The sequence below is a fragment of the Cyprinus carpio genome, chromosome A5, assembly GCF_018340385.1.
Source record: "Cyprinus carpio isolate SPL01 chromosome A5, ASM1834038v1, whole genome shotgun sequence".
In the NCBI taxonomy this organism is placed as follows: Eukaryota; Metazoa; Chordata; class Actinopteri; order Cypriniformes; family Cyprinidae; genus Cyprinus; species Cyprinus carpio.
Window position 1 is genome coordinate 4,595,569 of NC_056576.1, and position 18,820 is coordinate 4,614,388.

At 35.9% G+C, this 18,820-nt stretch overlaps 1 protein-coding gene across 1 annotated transcript; it reads left to right on the forward strand.

Annotated features, from left to right (window-relative positions):
* The first annotated feature begins 561 nt into the window (after positions 1-561).
* On the forward strand, positions 562-18,391 carry LOC122145141 (14-3-3 protein gamma-B). The gene is made up of 2 exons (XM_042757289.1): positions 562-774; positions 15,850-18,391. The coding sequence occupies exons 1-2, from the start codon at positions 688-690 to the stop codon at positions 16,504-16,506; spliced, it is 744 nt and encodes a 247-aa protein (XP_042613223.1). The 5' UTR covers positions 562-687; the 3' UTR covers positions 16,507-18,391.
* The last annotated feature ends 429 nt before the right edge of the window (positions 18,392-18,820 follow it).

Consider the following 18,820-nt stretch of genomic DNA (forward strand, 5'->3'; position numbering starts at 1 on the left):
ATAATAATAATAATAATAATTATTATTATTATTAAAATATTTAAATAAAATATATAGCCTATATTATTATTATTATTTTTTTTTTTTACAAAATAAAACAGTAAAAGCCTTGCCAACAAAATCAAAGCCTATTAACAAAGAATGCATGATTTTATGCTTAAATGACACTGGGATGAAATATTGCGGATTTAAATATAATTAAGGTCCTAAGTGTAACTATTTTGTACCTAGTGTAAAATACATTTAGGGGGAAAAAATGAGCCAAATATTAAAATTCCAATTAAAAATACACATTTTGACAAAATGCATGCTGTTTGCATTAAATGATTAAAAAATGAAAATAAAAGTGTTTCTAGGATTGCTGTTGGCCTACTTCTACAAATAGAAACATCAGTCTTGGGATGACTTTTACAAAGAGAACAATCTATGTCGACATCTCTTACATTTTGCAAGTAGTTATTTTAGGGGATGAATCGGCAAGTCTTTTTTTATGATTTTTTACGACACGACGCTGTTGACGCAATCCGGTGAAAGTGTACGGGAGGGGCGTCTTGCATGGGCACGCGCAGACAGCAGAGAGCAGCTGCAGCGGCCAGACGAGCTCGCGCGCGCGTGCGTCCCACTGCATATTCACCAGATACACCTCGATCACCCATACAGAGCTCCTGAATTAACCGCTGTTTAAACATGGTCGACCGCGAGCAGCTGGTTCAGAAAGCCAGACTGGCCGAGCAGGCTGAGAGGTATGACGATATGGCTGCTGCCATGAAATCGGTAAGGGCAACTTTTTCTTTATTATTATGCACATGCAAAATGCATGTACGATTTAGCTATTCGGATAGTTACCAGCACGGTACTGGTTTTATAATTGCGTGATATAAAATAATGCACTGGTCTGGAAATTCCGCTCATTTTCTCGATCGAATCTTTTTAAAGATCAGCCGGTTCTTGTATCGAATCGATGCACGTTCTTCATTTTAAAGGCCCATATAAGATGATCCGTATCGACTGACAGGTGCACAGTCCTGCTAAATGATGACGAAGCTTATTTCGGAATATTGTGTGTCACTGTCCGTCATTCATAAACTGGAGTAAAATGTAGCGTTGAATATGAATCCAGATTTCTCGTGGTGAACGGGAAACTAGCAGCGGATCTTTGGGCGGTGCCTTTCCGAGATCCGTACGAACTGGACAACATGCCCACAGAATGACACTTCATAATTGCACATGCACGTAATTATACCAGTTTTGATTAAAAATCCACTGACATTAATGATGTAGCCTACGCGTCTAAGACGACTCAGAGCCGACTTCTCCGGTGCGGGAATCTGAAACCGTGCCATAATAAAGCGCATTGTGATTTATAAGCATTATTAGGGATAATAACGCTGGTTAATGAGGCAAAACGCTGTTCTCTGTCTCATAACGTGGCAAACCGAACCAGTTACGCCAGGTTCACACTTAACTCCTATGCAGTCCATGTATGCGGTGCAGAAGCGACGCGCAGCGCTGACAGCTGCGTCCATCGATTCACGTTTGAAGACGTCCAAATCAAAGTGATCGCATGTAGGTTTTACGCATGTGGCTTTGCAGTTTCGCTCGCACTAGGCGTGTCGCAACGTGTGCCAAGGTGCAGTGCCCGTAATGCACCATTTCATCCCATCCATCAGCCTCCATCCAATAGGGTCCATTCACCAACCCCTCTCTCTCTCTCTCTCTCTCTCTCTCTCTCTCTCTCTATCAAGGGCGTAGGTTTGCATTGAAAGTTGAGAGGGCCATAATGCAAGGAGGCAGTAGTTTGCATCAGATTTTTAAAACCAGTGTTTTAAAAATCAGATTTCAGCGCTATCTTCTGACTCCTGTCATGAGAGTGTGGCATGTCTCCTTTATCTGACACACCTATTTCATGTGTTGGAGTCTCTAGAAACCTCACTTAAAGTAAAATAATAATCAAAATGAAACGTTTAAAAAATGTGAAAACATCTGCCCTGGTAGTGACTTAATACAGTAGGGAGAACTAGGAGTGACACTAACAAATAAAACAAAATATTTTTATTTTAAATATTTAAAGATGGTTGTGTTAAAACCATGTCTTTAAAATTAAGAGTGTATTTGAATATCTTTGCATTTTGTGGAATGAAAAATAGCTTTCATTATTCAGTTAGAAAAAAATAATTTGGTTTGTTAAGAAAAAAAAAATGTTCTCAGGTCCATTTTGATTGGGCAAAATAATGGCTTTAATGCAAAAAAAAGTTTAATTTTCTTTTTTTTTTTTTTTGAGTAGATGCACAGAATAAAAATGAATGGGATAAAAGGAATATTGCATTTGTAAAGAGGAAACAAAACCATGTCAGTGGTAGGGGTTTTTTTGCGCTAGGAAAGAAATTTGTTCGATGTTATGATGTTAAAAATTATGTTAAGACATTTTATATACAATATGTAATAAAAAATTTGATATCCTAAATTTAAAAAAAAAAATAAGAAAAAAAGGAAAAAAGAAGACAATTGATACAATGTTTTTGATGTCAATTTTTTTACTGTACAGAATTTGCTATGAAACGTCAACGTGTTTTTGTCATGTAAATAAAGTACAAATAAAATGAAGAAATCAGTTATCAATTCAATCATAACATGCAATATCAAAATTTTATCTGCATTTAAAATTTTATATGATGCAATAATTATATTGCATCATATAAAATTCAAGATTTAATTTTTTAGCAACACTCCTAATCTGCATAAATGTAATGTGTGAAAAACCAGACCAGGTTTTAAAAGAACAACCTGTACATTAGTATGTGATAAAAACATTAAAAACTGACTAAAGCAGTGCACATGCCCAAATAATCTGACAGAGGGACTAAATATGCCAGTTTCATACTTCTAAAAAGTTATGAAACAGCATATTAGAGTAATTTCATAGCATTAAGTTGTAGATTGCCTGCATCAATTAAAAATATACGGCTATTGGTTTGTCAAGTTTTGATTTGGTCTAATGAACTCCTTGCAGCCATTTAAATAAAAAGGAAAGTGCATTTCCATTCAGCTACTCACTAAGTCGGGATGCTGTCCATTACTGAAAAATATGCCGTCACAGTCTAATTGACATCAGCTTTGGGTAGATGAGTAGTTACTGAGGGGAAATGTTAAGGTGTTTTGCACAGTGCCTCTGATACACCGGTCTGCCATTAGTGTGGTTCATATAATGGTTTCTACTAAACAATTTTTATTCAGAGACAATGAGCTTGACAAATTGGTTCCACTCCAGTGTATTTCAAATATTATACAATGATTAGCTCCCCCAGATCTCCATCATCTTTCTAAACAGTTTGCTTTTATGTGAGCTATACTAATAAATAATTCTGATTCATTCATTAATGGCATGGACCAACCCACGTCTAGGTTCATGTTGGCTCTCAAGAGTCACTTTCTTCTACCCAAATGCAAATCTAAAATATTTATAAGATCAGGTCCATACTTGATCTCACATGTATGCAGGGCTGACAAAAATCATAACTGTTGATTATTCCCTTGAAATTGTAATTATTAATTATTACCACAATTTACATTGAATGATGTTTATACCATTGTTTAAAGAAACTCTATGCTAAGCAGAAAACACTCTTACTGAAAAAGGTTTTACTGCTTTTCTATAGTATTAAGGCTCAAATGTCAACTATACACTGGATTGGTTTCTTCTTTAAATAAAAAAAAAAAAAAGTAAAAATTTGCATGTTATTATAATGTTATACTAACAATATAATACTCAATACGGAATACTAACACTTTTTTTTCTCAGAATTGCGAGATATATAAAAACTTCCAATTGCAAAGTTACAAAGTCAGAATCACAAGATATACACTCACAATTGAGAGAAATAAAGTTATAAAAGAAATACATATTTCTCTCAATTACGAGTGTATATTACACAATTATGACTTTCTGACTTGCAATTGCAAAAAAACAAAAAACAAAATTCAGTGTCGGAAATGGGCTTTTACATCTCACAATTCTGACTGTTGTCTCAGAATTGTGAGTTTACATCTTTCAATTTTGACTTGTAACATGCAATTGCAACTTTATCATGAAATTCTGACTTTTTAACTCACAATTGCAAGTTCATATCTTGTAGTTCTGAAAAAAAAAAAACTCAGAATTGTGAGATAAAAAGTTGCAACTACCTTTTTTATTGTTTATTCGGTGGCAGAAATGAGCTTCCATACAGTACACATGAGCAGAAGTGACTGACTTTGGTGTCATCCAGTGTGCTTATGCCTGCAGAGGAATTCATGCAATTTACTCGACATCGTCTCTTTTTGAGACACACTGGAGGACGGATGTATTGATTAAATGCTCAGCTGACCGGAAAGCTCAGCTAGCTGGAAGGTCCCTCAGCAGCTCAGGGGTGTGTGTTCAGTCATGTCTTCTCACTATGGGAGGAAACGCTCATCACTGCAGTGATGCTCACTGCCTGTTGGCCCATAAAAGTCTAGAATAAAAAGTCAGATGCCTTGCTAATGATGAGACGGAGATGTAATGCAAAATACACAATTTGTAATGCAAATGATTACTTCCACTGCTGACAGCTACTAGCTCCCAGACTAGTGTTCTGACTCTTGCAAACTGTCCAGTTATATGTCAGGTGTTTTAATTTAGACTTCTAATCATGCATTGAGTTGTATTCTTTGTTGCTGGTTTACACTCAGTTGTTTAATTTTTTATGCTCTGAATTATCCGTCATGAATGCGCAGTGTTCAACCCACATCCACCTCCATCCGCTGTCTTTCATCAGGCATTACCATAGACATTGCTTTAAGACAGTAACTCATGTTTTTTTCATAACAGCATGGTCATAAAGCTTTTATGCATTTTATTTATAGAAGCCTGCAGCAGCTGCAAAAACATTTTTGGATTTTTGGAAAATGTGAAATCATTTGATGTTTATTGTTGGTTTTATATACTAATTTAAGCAAGAATCCCCTTCGTCCGCCTTATAACATCCCCATCATCCCATCCTCCACTCCTTAACTCATCCATCCATTCTCCGTCCTGCTCCACTTTCACCACAGAAATACTTCAGTCTATGGGTACTTCATTTCTGTGCCTTTTTACAGCTACCTTTGATTTGAAGCAATAGTCATTATAGCCATGATTTCATCAAACTGAAGTACTGCAGGATGCAGTGCACTGCACTTTTATGTTCTCAGATTTAATTGCTGACATAAAATAAGTTATTGAAATGTATTTCTGACACACATTTGAACTTTCCACAGACCAAAATACCTGTATGCCTATTGGCTACATAGAACATAGCACAATAACTAAATGATGTTTTCCCAGAATCTACTAAATGTTAACATGAAGTTTACAATGTGTAGATGAGTTATGAGCTGCTTTTAAAGACTGTCAGCTTGTAGAAGAGAATAAAGAGTCTCTTTGTGCTCATGATGACACCATAGCACTAGTCAGGCTTACAATAGTGCCCTGTCAGTCAAATCTGTCTAATACAGCACATGATTCACCTTTTATTATGATCAATTTGAATCACCTTTCTTCTTTTGCCAAGTACAATAAAAGTAGGAGTGGGCAGTGTGACTGATATCTTATTTCACTGTATCAGTAATTGTTTACCATGATAACAGTACATACTGTATACATCACAATATAGTTTTATTTTTTTTCTGGAACAAATTTAGAAGTTAATATTCATACTTACATTTAAGATACAATTTTAGTAATATATTGTCCTTAAATTAAGACAGTATAATAAGACAATATATTATACAATATATTGTCATATTTCGGTCATGACAGCTCTCAGAGAGTTTAGCATGGTAATGTACATGACAATGTGTTTGGTCTTGGCGGAATAGATCTGCTACACTGCGGCAGCAGAGCAAGTACAGAGACTGAGAAAAATACATCCACAGTCATGCTGCTGTGAGCATGTAGGAAATACTGCTGCTACACATAACATGAAATAACCCCCATGTATAACATACATAAAAATACCCTGTAACAGATCGATACAAGTGGAGCTGGGGAAGGTGGAGGGTTTCTGAAGCACGCTGCAACTGCTACAGCAAGCAGTAGCTGAGTTATGAAAAGAAACCAATCAGCTGCACCACGTGAATAAGATCTGATTATATCAGATTGAGTTAGAACCATTTTGGCCTGTGCCATCATGAGTTTCATGACAGAACTTTGTATTTAAATGATTTAAGATACACGATTCAGTGACTCACCAATAAAGAGTGTCACAATTGATTAATTCCAGAATGAATCAGTTGAATGAATGAATCTTTGACTCATAAAGATGGTCACGTCACACAATCTACTGGCACAATTATGTAAACTGTAGAAAGAATCAATGAATTTTACTAATTAATCCTATTTTGATAAATTTATCTTTATATATGGAACTTGATAGATGCAAAACAAAATATCAGATTATTTAGAACAAATGGAGTTCAACTTCATTGCAAAAATTTAATGTTAATATGGCAACTTGTTGGGGAAGCGTTTCCTTTTGCATTTTCACATTTCTTTGTTTCTTCACCAATCTTATGCATAAGTAATGAAAATCACTCATAGCTGCACAAATAAGGCTAACACATCATAAACAATACAGCAAAATCTCTACAGTTGACACATTTCTATTGTTACACATGCCATTGTCAGTACATGCCATCATTCTGAAAAAAAACAAAAACAAAACGATTACCAAGAAATGGCACTAGTCCTCTCCACCATGATATCATCCATAATTTAAATAATATTAATTGCTGAGAGAAACTGCATGGCTCAGGAGCTTTCTCGGTTATTAAGCAATGGAGTGGAAGAGAGTGTTAGGAAAAACACTGAAGTCACTTTAACTAGATTTTGATCGCCATAAACTTTTTTTTTTCTTACTTCCTGCCTCATCTCATGTCCTTCTGTCTTTCTTCACCCTTTTGTGTTTGTCGTAATCTACAGCTAGGGCTAAAAGTCGACAAACATTCGCTGCTGCAATAGCTGGCGGCTTTATTGGAGTCTTATGATGCAACCCAAACTGCAAGTGCCCTGAGATTACTGAGACTACAAAGGGCCTACAGACAGAATTAGCACATTATGAGAGCTGTATCATTGCACTGTTGTGCAATACTGCTCAATGTATCTGTATCTAATTAGGCCAAATAATCAAGTGCTTTACCATGCTTGTGCTAGAATAGGTTGTGTATGATTTATATATCCAAGGCCGCATGCCAACAAAGTACAACGAAATTGACAAAAAAAAAAAAAAAAAAAAAAAAAAAAAAAATATTTGCCTTCCAGTAAAATCATTACACTTATCATTAATCATACAGTTTTGTGTGTTACTGATCCATAAAAGATACTGACTCATGTTTGAAACCTGTGTGAAGTTGCTTTTTTCCATACAACCACAGTGACTTGTAATTGTGGTTGTCCACTGCAAAAAAGAACAAAAAGTACCATGTTTTCCAGCTGTAGACATGCATTTAGTGAAGCTGTCAGATTTGACTTGTACATAATCGTTCCTATTGTTTTCAAGCATCATTAGAGTGGGTAAATGATGACAGAATGTTTATTTTTTGGCTGAATCCTTTAAAGCCGACATGTAATGACATTCACAACTAATTGAATTCCATAATGTGACATATTACTGAGTGAAACAGGATATTTAACAGAAAACAAAATCAGTTTCACCCATTTTTAAGGTTATGAGCTTACTTTAGTGTGATCAAAAGGAAAGGACAGGACAGGAAGGAGAAATGAAAAGGTTAATGGACTCCACCAGGAAGAAAAGACCTAAGTGCAGCCCGTCTTTATTCATCAAACCCCGACTCTGCACATCCAACCACTGATGAACATATGTGCAAACTGTACAGAAATGTGCTTATTTTTGTGCTTATGTCATCAGATGACCTTTATGTAGTAGTACTGCATGTACTATTGACAAGTAAGAAAACATATTTTGATTTATTTGTATTTCAACCAAGGTTTTGTTTTTTTTAGAACCATATTATCAGGATAAATCATTAGGCTTCCAGACATAAGTGATGAAACAAAATTTGATTGATATCATTATAATCAACACTCTTTACACTGAAAGTGCCATTTGAATTATTTTGCATTACAGCGAGAGTGGTCTTCATCAGTTTGTACTGGCTAACTTACATTTATGCATTTAGCAGACACTTTTATCCAAAGCGACTTACAGTGCATTCAGGCTATACATTTTTTTTTACCAGTATGTGTGTTCCCTGGAAATTGAACCCATGACCTTTTGCGTTGCTAACGCAATGCTCTACTACTGAGCCACAGGAACTTCTATTTATTTATTTTTTATTTTTCTATTTATTTTTTTTTTTTTTAAACTTGCTATGTGTTCTGTGCTAGACTAACTGAGACTTGTCACAGCACTTCTTTACTATACTGTTGCTCTCTTATCGTTCTGGTTGCTTTTTGTATTCCTCATTTGTAAGTCGCTTGGATAAAAGCATCTGCTAAATAATTAAATGTAAATGTTAATCCATGTGTGACAACGTAAAACAGCATGACACGTCCACCCACAAGCTCGCACGTGCATCACATACACACATCTACACCGCAATCCCCAAACACACACACACACAATCTCACACATACACACACGCAAGAAGCATGGACATCGTTGCTGTTGCCATGGCAGCAGCAGAGATAGTCGACTGCGTCCAAACAAAGACGACTGCCTTGTTTCTATGAAGACTGAAGATTGCTCTTTACTCAAAGACGACTGCCTTGTTTCTATGATGAAGGAGGTTATGTGGAATAATTGGAAGAGGTGATAAAGGCAGTTTACCAAACCGATAAACCGATACTAAACGTGGCTTTGAACTAGGGCTGTAACGTTAGGCAGTTTGTAAATGGTAACATAACAAAACAACTATTGTACACAACCTAAATTTTGTTTGAGATGATGGATGTTGTTTTTGGGATGATTGATATATGTTTTTGTAAATTGTTCAGAGTCTGATGCAGGCAACCGATTGTGTGTCTGTTTGTTCACGAGCGAAGTCATATTTAACCAAACCGAATACTAAATGTGGCTTTGAACTAGGTCTGTCAAGATTACTTAGCGTGTTTTTGAATTTGTTTTTTCAAGGTTGGAGTGTTATTTATTGTGATTGAATAATCTTTAACGCGTTACAGATAGCTTTTTAAAAGCGTAATTAACACAAAATGTAGCTATTAGAATATGCAAAACCCTTTAACCCAAAATTTGCTTCTCTGCTTGCAATCAGATCATTTTTAGAGCCGCTAAACTTCTGGACTGGGGTGTTTTTCAGTAAAATTTTTAAGCCGCTAAACTTCTGGGAGGTTTTCAGTCCAATGATTATAGAAGGAAAGGCCAGGAAACAAATGATTATATCATGAGATTGCAGAGAGACAGGCTACAACAGTACAGTTACATACATACATACATACATACATACATACATACATACATACATAATACATATAATATAATATAATATAATTATATATGTGTGTTGGTGTGTGTGTTGCGTACATATCCATATAATTAATTAGGCTTACAGTGGCTGTCATGATATACTTTAAAATAAACATTTATTATTTTTAGCCCATAGTGTGATGTCCGGCTTTTATTTAACAGTGGGGGGGTGGGGCGCCAAAGGTCTGTCATATTCTGTGATTGTCTCTGAAGAGCGCGAGCTCTCACACGTCACACTGTGCGAAGTACAGACTGAACAGATTGTCACTTCCCTCCGCTGTATGGCCAGATGAGACGCAAACTACGTTTTCTCAACTGGATAACCAGACTTGATGAAGACTGCAATCAAGATTAAGGGCGACTGCGGTGGCGTACAGGAGTCGTGCAGTAAGCATGCATGAGTCCGTTATAATAATGCGTGTATTAGTGCTCTTGATGCACTGAGCGCACATTGTATTTATGCACAGGCACAGACATGTCTGCACATTTGCGTTGTTTCCACACACACATTCACTATAATGTTTTGATTTGTCATGTGTATGTTGCTTTGTTTAGTTATACTGAATGGATCTGTGTGTACTGTAGTAGATATATTAAGTCAGCAAGCGGTTGGTTTAGGGTTTGGTTGGTTCAGGACCATGTGGTCCTGTTCAGTAAAGTAACTTGACTTCTCTAAAATGTAAAAAAGCTCTTTGCTGTTGCACTATACACACACTATAAAATTCAGATTTCTTTTTTCTTTCATATGTGCTTTTATGGGCTCTTATATCATTTGGTTCTTTGGTGTCCTTTTGGAGTTTCTTAGTGTACTTTTTTGGAAAGACATCTACATTTATTTTGAAAAAAGCTAGCAGAAAAAACAGATTTTTGAGAATCACCCTTCAATCTTTTGGTTTACTTTGCTGGATATAGCAAATGATGACAAAAACATTTGAGGCAAGATAAATGGTCTATGCTATTTCATGAAGTGTGCGATTAATCACAGAAAAAGGGTGTGATTAATTTTATTAAAAAATGTATTGATTGACAGCCCTACTTTGAACATTTGTGTCGCTTACATGATGGATGTAGGAATATACTTATGGTTAGGGTTGGGTATTGAGAACCGGTTATCGATGCCTGTGTGCTGCTTTTTGTTCATGGTACTCAGCTGCAACAAAAGTTTTGCAAAAAAGACAGAATAAATTTGTTTGATATTTATATTTTTTTTTATACCTTATTGGAATCGAAACTGGGAATCATTAAGAATCAGAATCACTCAAATTCAATTGATACTCAACCTAATTATGGTTCTGATTCTGAATTAATTTAATGATTCAGATTATTTTAGTTCTTTTATAGTTCTTTTAAGAAGACCCCAATTGTTAATTAAAATGAATCAGTTGTGGCATTTACTACAAAACTTTTCAAATGCGTTGCTTTTTAGAACGATGTCCATGTTAAAATGCAGTTTTGTACCATTCCGATGAAGTAAAAAAATCTAAAAAACAAAACAAAATGTAAAATGTTTCAGTCAAAAACAACTGAATGGCACCAGAGGGTTAACCCACGTCAGAGAACCGTGAGCATGTGTTGTTAAATTATTGAAATAACTTAATCTCTGGGTATACAAGTTAATATTTTAGGTCAAATTAAATGGGTTCCAAATAATAGCAACATCAAACCTGCTTTGTTGACGAGTGCTCGTGTTATCATCAGCCATTCTCTGTATTAAATCTGAGAATGATACATCGGCATACTATGTGGTTGTGCGCGCATTTTGGTTGACGATGACGCAGTGAATGATACAGCAAAAATGCAGTAAATCATGGAGCTTCTCAAAAGGATGCAAGAAATTGCATCTAAAAGGTAGTAGAAGAGAAAGATCTGTAGGCACTAGCTCATCCGCCCACTGCCAGGCTGTTAAATCAAAGCATCTCTGCAATGATGTGCTGCGATGCTTTCACTCGGCCAAATTTTGGTAAGCAATGCGTAGACTCACTTATCACTATGTCGCTGTAAACAACACACAGTAAATCAGGTTGCAATGTGTTTCTAAACAAAAGCAAACAGATCTTTGATTTTGAAATGCTGCCAGTCTTCTATGAATAGGTTTACTACACCACTTCCAGCCTACACTAGGACATGTGGTACATGTGCTGGTGAAAATGAGCAATGAAGATGCCATGTCCATAAAAAGGCATTTGGCAAATCACCACATTGAAGCCTACTTGAACGGTTCACTCAAATGACTCACAAAAGGACACTGTGAACTACCATTCACAACACATCTATGCTGTTATTCTGTACTTAAACGACACATCCTTAAAATTTTCATCTATTCAAATTTAACGGATATAGAAAAGGCTGAAGTTGACACATTAGTGTATAAAGACTATCATCCCCATGGGTTTTCATTAGTGACCCATGCAAATGAAGAAGGATTATGAGTGACCCTATACTGCTGTATAAACAGCTTTGTCACTAAATGAAGCTGTAAACCGAGTTAGTGTGCTTTTTTGGTTTGCAAGCAATTCTTTAAGCAGACGTCATCAAAATGCATACTGCAGTATGGCAGGTTTTCCTTCCTTTCTTCCTTCCTTTTCATGATGTACAAGACGGTAGAGAAAACAGGATAATTTCATAAAATAAGACTACACTGCACCACAATTTAATGCCATTGAAGACTGTCATTTTAAACTGGAGTGTATTGGACAAATGATTATGGTAATTACCAATGGTTCACAAAAGAATTGTAATTCTAAAGATATTACAAACTGCAAAAATAATGCTTTGACATGTGGCTAGCAATACCAAGGCCATGGGTTCGAGTCCCAGGGAATCTATGAACTGATAAAATGTATCCCTTAAATGCAATGTAAGTGGCTTTGGATAAAAGTGTCTGCCTAGTGCACACTACCAGTCAAAAGTTTGGAATAATTAAGATTTAATGTTTTTTTTTATGATTTAATGTGTTTTTTTTTTTATTTTATCAATTATGATTTTATTTGTTTATTTACAATTTTTGTTTTTATTTTTATTTTTTTGTTAATATAACATTTCTTTGAGTGCTTTGTGTGATAAATATGATATATATCTAGCATTCTGACTACATATATACATGGGTGCTCAGTCATCATATTAATTATCTATATATATATATATACAATCTAGCATTCTGACTTGGTGCTCAGTCATCATTAATTATTATTTGTGCTCAAATATCAACATTGGTTATCAATGTTGAAAACAGTGTTTGATTTTTTGTTTTTTTTGTGTTCATTACAGATGTCTTTACTGTCACTTGATCAATTTAATGCATTGTTGCTGAATAAAGGCATGAATTTATAAAGGCATGAAATAAATATATATTTATCTATTTATTTCTCGATTTTTGTAGATTCTCATTTTTCCAAAACGATACTGATTTCCTAAATCCCAAGAATCGATTAGCCTGGCCCAGTAGTTCTCAATACCAGTCCTCGCTTACCTCTGCTTTGCACATTTTGTATGTATCTCTGATCATAGACTTCTGTTTTATTCAACTGTAAGTGCCCTGCGAAGTGGACATCACCAGATATTCCGCCATGATTCCAGTTCAAAGGGAATGTAGCTCTGAGAACACTGTGTAGGGACCATGTCAACCGGAACACAGTTTATGCATGGAGCTCTCTTCTAACAAGCTGGTTATCTGAATCAGGTGTGTTAAAGGGATCATGAACTGAGAAATCAAAATTCCCTCGATCTTGTGACATATAAGAGCTCATTGTACTAGAAAAACATCCTGTACATTTCAGAACTTAAAACTTTCTTGTTAGTCTAATAAACAGTCTATATTGATGCCAATCTGCCAAAACGACAGGTTGAGGAATGTGCCACTTAATGACATAATAGTGTGGCTAAGCCCCGCCTCCGCAGAAGATCAACACCTGCTTCTACATCACTGACTGTTTAGCCCCGCCCACCGATTCAGGCATTTAGTGTAAATAACGAGAGAGACAAACACAGGCCTATGCAGAAACCAAAAGATAAATATGCTCCGAAGACAACAAGATGCTGTTTAGAGCTTTTGCATCGAACTTCCTTCTGATCCCAACATTAGGAAAGAGTGGATGAAGTTTATTTTTAATGAAGCTCCAGACCATGTCAGTAAGAACTCTGTCCCTTGTTCACTTCATTTTACCACGGATTTGTTTACAAAGAAAGATCAATTCAACACAGGATTTTCAGAAAGATTGAAACTAAAAGACGATGCTGTGCCGACTATATTGGATCCAACAATAATGTTGCAACACACAAGTGTGAGTAACTGTTTTTTATTATGTGGTCACTATTGCTTTGTCTGTTATTACAGATCGTTAGATATGTGCCAAGTATTTATGCATTTTTAACCTAAATCACAGCAGCTTCCATCTAGGAAAAACTGTTCGCCAATCATAGCAGTAGACATTTACTTCCGAGTCTACAATCTGCCACACCTATTCAAACTAAGGGTTCAGATGAGGGGATCAAAACAGGACAGAAAATAGCCTATTACTTCTAAATTATGATTGTATAACATTGTATAACATTACAAGTGGACCTCAGAGAACAGTACAAAATAATAAAAAAGGCAGTTCATGACCCCTTTAAATAAGAGAGAGATGCAAAATATGCAGAGCAGTGGTACGTGTGAGGACTGGAATTGAGAACCACTGGTCACTGGCCTGTTTTCAGTTAAAGGATTAGTTCACTTTGAGAATAAAAATTTCCTGATAATTCAATTACACCTACAGTACTTCATCCAAGATGTTCATGTCTTTCCTTCTCCAGTCACAAAGAAATTAAGGATTTTAAGAAAAACATCCCTGGATTTTTCTCCATATAATGGACTTCAGTGGTGCTCAGTGGGCTGAAGGTCCAAATTGCAGTTTCAGTGCAGCTTCAAAGGGCTCGACACGATCCCAGCTGAGGAATAAGGGTCTTATCTAGCGAAAAAGATCACTCATTTTCTTAAAATAAGAATTTATACTTTTTAACCACAAATGCTTGTCTTGCACTAGCTCAACTTCATGCATGACGTTATCACGTTGGAAAGGTCACAAGTGACGTAGGCAGAAGCACCGACCCAATGTTTACAAAGTGAGTGTGCAAAGAAAGTCAAACACCCTTTACAAAAAAAGGTAAAACAACGATGTCAGATGATTTTGAAGTTGGAGGAGAAAATGAGATGGAGTTTACGCAGTACCCTACCTTTCTGAACCGGAGTATACAGACCTTTTCAATGTGATTACGTCATGCATGAAGTCGAACTAGTGCAAGACAAGCATTTGTGGTTAAAAAAGTGGTTAAAAAGTATATATATATATATATATAATTATATAAATATATATATATATATATATATATATATATTTTTTTTTTTTTTTTTTTTCTTTTAGAAAATAGCCGATTGTTTTGCTAGATAATACTCTTATTCCTCGGTTGGGAATAGAGCCCTTTAAAGCTTCATTGAAACTGTAATTTGACCACGATTGATGTCCATTATATGGAGAAAATCCTGGAATGTTTTCTTCAAAAACCTTAATTTCTTTGTAACTGAAGACAGAATGACATGAACATCTTGGATGACATAGGGGTAAGTAAATTATCAGTGAATTTTTATTCTGGAAGTGAACTAATCCTTTAATGAACAGAACATTTTTAGCGTGCCTCCCATCCAGTAAATCACAATAAGCTTTGTGCTTTTTTACTGAAATGAACAAAGATTTTAAATTCTGCCCATTTTATTACAATATTCAAACACTAAATACCATTTTGGTGCTGTTTAATTTGGAGTGACAGATCACTGTCCCGTTTCCAGCATGAAATAAACATGAATGAACATCCGAAGGTATGTTAAAAGAAAGAGTACAACTTACCGAAATCCGTTTCCTGTCTCATGTAATCACTCAATCTGTTTCAACCGCTCAAAGACGTCAATATAACAGCTTGTAACATTTTAACGTGTCATGTAATTTATCTCATTTAAAATCATATTAAGGTTATTATGTGAGTGTTTGTGTGCTAGAAAAATCTCTAGAGAGAAGCATTTTGCTAAATATATGCACCGTATAAGATATTCATTATAATTTTTACTGTTCTTCAATGTTTAATTTATGTTTGAATAAATCTATCAAGTTTTATGACAGCCACCATTTAAATGTTTATATTTCAAAAAACTAATTGGAGTAGAAATATATTTATGTAATTGTAACTTTATTACTATAAAAACTTCACTGATTGGAAATTGAATCGAATCACAAGCTTCTGGATCAGAATTGAATTGAATCGTGAAATTGTGCCAAAACCCAGCCCTATTAAGTAACCTCTCCACCTCCTCTCTGTCTCTCAGGTAACAGAGCTGAACGAGGCCCTTTCCAACGAGGAGAGGAACCTGCTGTCTGTGGCCTACAAGAACGTGGTGGGCGCACGCCGTTCCTCCTGGCGCGTCATCTCCAGCATCGAGCAGAAGACCTCCGCTGACGGCAATGAGAAGAAAATCGAGATGGTCCGCGCTTACCGTGAGAAAATCGAGAAGGAGCTGGAGGCCGTGTGCCAAGACGTGCTCAACCTCCTCGACAACTTCTTGATCAAGAACTGCAGCGAAACCCAGCATGAGAGCAAAGTCTTCTACCTGAAGATGAAGGGCGACTACTACCGTTACCTGGCGGAGGTGGCCACGGGTGAAAAGAAAGCCACAGTGGTGGAGTCTTCTGAGAAGGCCTACAGCGAGGCCCATGAGATCAGCAAAGAGCACATGCAGCCTACGCACCCCATCCGTCTGGGTCTGGCGCTCAATTACTCCGTCTTCTACTACGAGATCCAGAACGCACCCGAGCAGGCCTGCCATCTGGCCAAGACGGCTTTCGACGACGCTATCGCCGAACTGGACACCCTGAACGAGGACTCCTACAAAGACTCCACGCTCATCATGCAGCTCCTGCGAGACAACTTGACGCTCTGGACGAGTGATCAACAAGACGACGAGGGAGGCGAAGGCAACAATTAAACATTGAAGAAAAGAGAAGATCTTTGAGACCCTTTTCCTCTCAGCCGTAACATAAAACACGCGTGCTCACACAACAAAGAAAAACAAAAAAGTATAAGTTACATGAAAAATTCACAAAAGGGGGCATGATGGAACTGTGTCAGCCATGTTTGCTGATTGCAAAGCAACGCAGTTTTCTTTATTATCCACAAAATTACAATTGAGAGAAATATGCTAGTTATAAAGAACGGTATATCTAAAAAAAAATTAAGTAGAAGCTTAAAAAGAAGAAATTAAACCTCTCTTTCTGGGACGTTGACTCAACACTTTGAGGAAGAAGCTTGTCAGTACATAAGTCGTTTCTAAATGACTGAAGGGTTACGCTGAACCCACCGGTATAGGTACTGATCTTGTAGTGAAATACGAAGTGGAGCTGCTTATATTCATTTACATTGTGAGTAAAGAGTACTTTAAAGTGACAAGAGTGGGCTTAACTGACAAAAAAAAAAAAAAAAAAGGTGAAACCTTGAATGTTCTCGCCTCGCAAAAGTAGGTATTTGCAAACAGGCTACACTGGGCGTAAACGGTCGTGTTTTTGTCTGATATACGTTCATAGGGATTCTGAATGGCATCCACTAATGTCTGAAAGTCGTTTACGTCAAACTGGTTATCTGTGCCATTTATGCTACACATCGTTAGTATCCATCTCACCTCGGAACTACACAAAACTACTGTATTACAGTAATGTTGATTAGGTAAATAACAGTTAAGATTCCCTAGTAAAAATATCACCTTTTCAATCTAAAGCTAAAACCGTTTTCCAATCGTTATTATTATCATTATTATTATTATGGATACCGTTTCAAAATTAATCAAGCCTGACCCACACTATACAAGAAAAATTAGATTTGATTTGAGTTGTTCTAAACATTATCGATAAAAAACAAAAACAAATGACGGTACAGGCAAGAAATAAAATTTACCAAAAGAAAGAACAAACTAAAATGCTCATTGCTTAGCAGAAAAGCAATGCCCAATCACTTGGTTTGATACACTCAATTAATATTACTGGTACCATAGACTATGTTTTGTTATTTAGTTAATTTAGTTTGAGTTTTTGACAGTACACTGGCATAAAATTGCTTTGGTTATTTTTATTTTTATTTTTTTATTCCCATGAAATGCACTTGCCTATTATACTGTTTCTCAGTGTAGGACGATTACAGCTCCAATATTCTTCATTATACAATATTGTGCATGCTAGTGATGTATTTATATACCATAGCTTGACTTTATTAACTTTAAAAACTGTAGATGTTATGTATTCATATGAACAGGAAATGACAAGAATTGAATCTGTTTATTTTCTATTTATTACTTTCTATTGGATTGTTTCAATCTGTTATGATTTTTTTCCTTGCTGAAGTACGCTATACCAAAACAGTGTGTGTTTACCATGAATTAATCTGTTATGGATGTTGCTCTAGTGACATGTGATTCTTGTATTTGGTTTTTAATAAACAAAAAAGGGAGTGAAAAGACAAAAAAAAGAAAAGAACAAAAAGAGAAAACACCACTTCTGGTGTTTTTTTTTTGTCAGGGTAAATTATAATTACATTGTGAAACAATTAACGTAGTTCTTTAAAATCATTTTCTGTGCTTTCTTCTGTCAAATTCTACTGTGAGATATTTGAGATTTGCTGTAATATCAGTGTTTGTTTTTTTTCCTCAGAATCTGTTTCTGTAAGAACATGGAACATTACCTATTCTTATTATTTCTGTTTTTCTTTTTCCTCGTCTATTGGTATCTTAAATGTAAGTCAAGTAGCGGTTGCACAAAATAAACATAATGATAATAATAATGATACTTAAAAAATAAAACATGACTGTGCTCTTCTAACCAACATTTCAGTGCTGTTGTAGTACGTGACTGAGTCATTTCCTGTTGATATCATCAGAGAAAACATGACGGACTATTCTTAGTAAGTGCAAGTCCAATGTCACTAGTAGTCAGATAATAGTGAACAACATTGTTTGAGCTCATGTTTCCCCTCCCATTTGGTGCCATCCCGTGCCATCTCCTAGATGGCTAAAGGCTGTCTCTGCTAATGCTTTGCTTAATGCTAGCATCTGCCACACAGTTAGAGCCAACAGATCTGCTTTATTTTAAAGTTCATTCGGGTGAAGCTGGTATTCTTTAAAGGGATAGTTTACCCAAAAAATACCAATTCTGTCATGAATACTCATCAAGTTCTTCCAAACCTGTATGAATTTCTTTCATCTGCTGAACACAAAATAAGATGTTGAAGAATGTTGGTAATCTTACAGTTTCTGG